Here is a 2,764-nt window from a genome sequence, read left to right on the forward strand (position 1 = left end):
CCTACCATAAAACCGCTTGAAAGATGAACTTTCGATCTATATACCACTCTTACCTACTTCACTCCAATAAACTCCATAATCTATTGCATTCTTTACTGTATTCCCATCCATCCATTTACTTCCTTCCCACATTTACTCCCTTCAAAGAATCCCCAGCATGCTGGGCTCTCTCTCCCGCCATATAGGAAAAGACCGATTAAAATTTATCAAAGAACATTATGTACTTATACTATATATGGTATTTTTTTGTATTTGTTGTATGTATATGCAAAAAGGCATTCTTAAGGCACAAACAGTCGAAAGATTTCAAGTGTATCCGAAAATATATGAATCTGAATGAGAGCTAATTGAATGAATCATTAATAATATAAACAGAGGCCGCATCCGGAGCGATCCGATCCGCACAGACACAGAATTGCCGAAATAAAGTTCATTAAAGTAAAAGTTCAAGTCTTATATGCGTGGGAATGGGAATTCAGGCAGAGTCTGCAGACCGGACCCCTACGATAGGGAGGGCACTGGGATGACGGTCTGGAAGAGATGGAGCCGGGCATCGGCGTGACCCAGCTTGTTGGTGGCATTGCAGTAGTAGTCGCCAAAGTCCTCCTCGGACACGCTGGCAATGCGCAGGACCGAAGTCGTCGTCTCAAAGGATGAGGCCGTGTTGGCCACCTCGTGCTGGCGGCTCGACTGCAGTTGGACGCCATTCCGGTGCCAAACGACCGTCGGAGCGGGATAGCCCTGAACGGAGCACTCCAGTTCCACGGTGTGCGACAGCATCTGAGCGATCTTGGGACGCTGAACGGCAATCTGTGGCCGGAACTCGACCTCCACGCGGATGAGGCGACGATCGGGCTGGCCCTCTCCATTCTGGGCGATGCAGTAGTAGCCACCGCGATCCATGCGGTGCACGGTTCTGATGCGAAGAGTGGGCTCGGCCAGCAGGTGCCCTCCCGCCGGCATAATGGCATTGTTCTCGCGGGCCCAGGCGATGGTGGGCTTGGGGAAACCATTGGCATGGCACGTCAGCTCCAGATTTTCTCCCTCGGTGACCAGAGCGGTCTTGGGCGTTCTCTCCGAAATCACAGGTGGTGTTTTTATCTGCAGATTCAGCTTCTTGGTGATCTTCTCCGAGGTGGAGACCAGCACCTGGCACTCGTACGGACCCATATCGTTCACCTCGATCTGTTTTATCCGGAAAGTATAAATGGCATTGCCCGCCTTGGGATCCTCCGTCACAGAGACGTTGTAGCGCTGATCGGGCAGACTGAGCATATTCCGCATGGAGAGCATGGAGTTGGTGTCCGATTTGGCCCAGCTAACGGAGAGTTGGCCCACCTGCTCCACCGTGCAGTTGAACTCGACGCTGTCGCCGACGCTGGCAACCACATCCTTGGTGATGTGGCTGATGACGGGGGCGGCGCTGGCTGCGGCAGCGAGGCCCACGCAGAGGCAAAGGCAGAGCCGAAGACGAAGCCGGAGATTGTTCATGGCTGATTACACACTCTCCCCGGTTTATCTTTGTTTATGTCACACGGTTTTTCTCTCTTTCTTAAACGCGAGTTCAATGTTCAGTGCGCAACGTTCGGGATTTGAATGAAACGCTGGCGATGATGGACCCTGAGCCCGGCTCAAGTTTGGTTTTCTGCCTGCGCTTCGTCTTCGTTTATGCTGCTGCCGCGCCGACGCTGGCAGTTCGTGAGAGATAACTAGAAAGAGCAGCACCGAAAATTGTGCACTGAGAGCAAACGAAGGACGGAGAGTGTGATCGGTTTGAGGTGATTCAATTAGCTGCTGCTGCTTTTCTCTCAGTGCATTTGCCGAAGACCAAAGTCAATGACTGTTTCGGGGGATCTTATCGCCCTTCGTCTTGTTTGTTTTTGTACTTAACATATTTATTTCTCTTTCTATCTGTTTGATGTTGGATGTTCTCCTGCTGCTCACTCACTTAGCAAAGGTTTATTAGGAATGAGGTAAGGTAGTACGAGATAGGCACCTGTACATGCCATCTTTGCGAGCACAAAGAAAGCAACAGAGAGACACTCTTCTAGTGGAGTTGTACTGTCCCACCTTATATTAAATATACCTTGCACTTATCAATGCACTCTCGCTCGCTCGCTCTTTCTCTAATTGATTTGTTTTGCTCGATGTTGCTGGCTGGCTGCCCTTTTCCCCCCGATTTCTTTTATTTTTTTCCCCCACACTTCTGATGATAAGAGTGGAGCGGATTGCAGTGTCCGCGCAAGCGAAAGAGCCGCCGCGGGCAAACTGAAATTCAAATTTGTGCCGCCATTCGGCCATAAACCGTTTAGGGGTTCTTGGAAAATGTGGGAATGTTGTGCGTACACGCACACACGCACACAGGGACAGGGAATGATTTATGGCATGGCGCGCCGCCAGAATAACGGCAACAATAGCGAACTTTTCTGGAATAACCTTTCGCCCTTTTTGTTGGAAATGCCGCGCGGTCACGATCCTGACGGTCCCCGAGAGAGAGAGAGAGAGAGCGCGCCAGGCTCTGTCTCTTTCGCAGGCTCTGTGCAAAGAGGGGCGCAAGCGCGAAAACTGGAACAAAAAGGGGTGGCACAAAGCCTGGCACTGGGTGTGGGATATTTCCGCCTGGTGTTCAGCCATGCTGGGACTTTCTAGGGGAAATTTAATGCGGGAATTCCTGAAATTTAAGATGGAATTGAAGTTAAATCTTTAGAATTAAGCGATTTTCGTTTGGAAAATCGAGAATGAAAGGAAAGAAAATCTTAAAAAT

At 50.0% G+C, this 2,764-nt stretch overlaps 1 protein-coding gene across 1 annotated transcript; it reads right to left on the reverse strand.

Moving 5' to 3' along the window:
• Nucleotides 1–234: 234 nt before the first annotated feature.
• On the reverse strand, nt 235–1,628 carry LOC6591440 (protein amalgam). The gene has a single exon (XM_002016927.2). It carries the CDS (start codon nt 1,489–1,491, stop codon nt 502–504), a length of 990 nt encoding a protein of 329 aa, XP_002016963.1. The 5' UTR covers nt 1,492–1,628; the 3' UTR covers nt 235–501.
• Between the last annotated feature and the right edge of the window lie 1,136 nt (nt 1,629–2,764).

Source organism: Drosophila persimilis, unplaced genomic scaffold (genome assembly GCF_003286085.1).
Source record: "Drosophila persimilis strain 14011-0111.01,24,50 unplaced genomic scaffold, DperRS2 tig00000000-arrow-pilon, whole genome shotgun sequence".
Lineage (NCBI taxonomy): Eukaryota > Metazoa > Arthropoda > Insecta > Diptera > Drosophilidae > Drosophila > Drosophila persimilis.

What these genes read in the sequence shown, in the direction of transcription:
- LOC6591440 (XM_002016927.2), bottom strand. Translation starts at nt 1,491, where the DNA reads ATGAACAATCTCCGGCTTCGTCTTCGGCTCTGCCTTTGCCTCTGCGTG.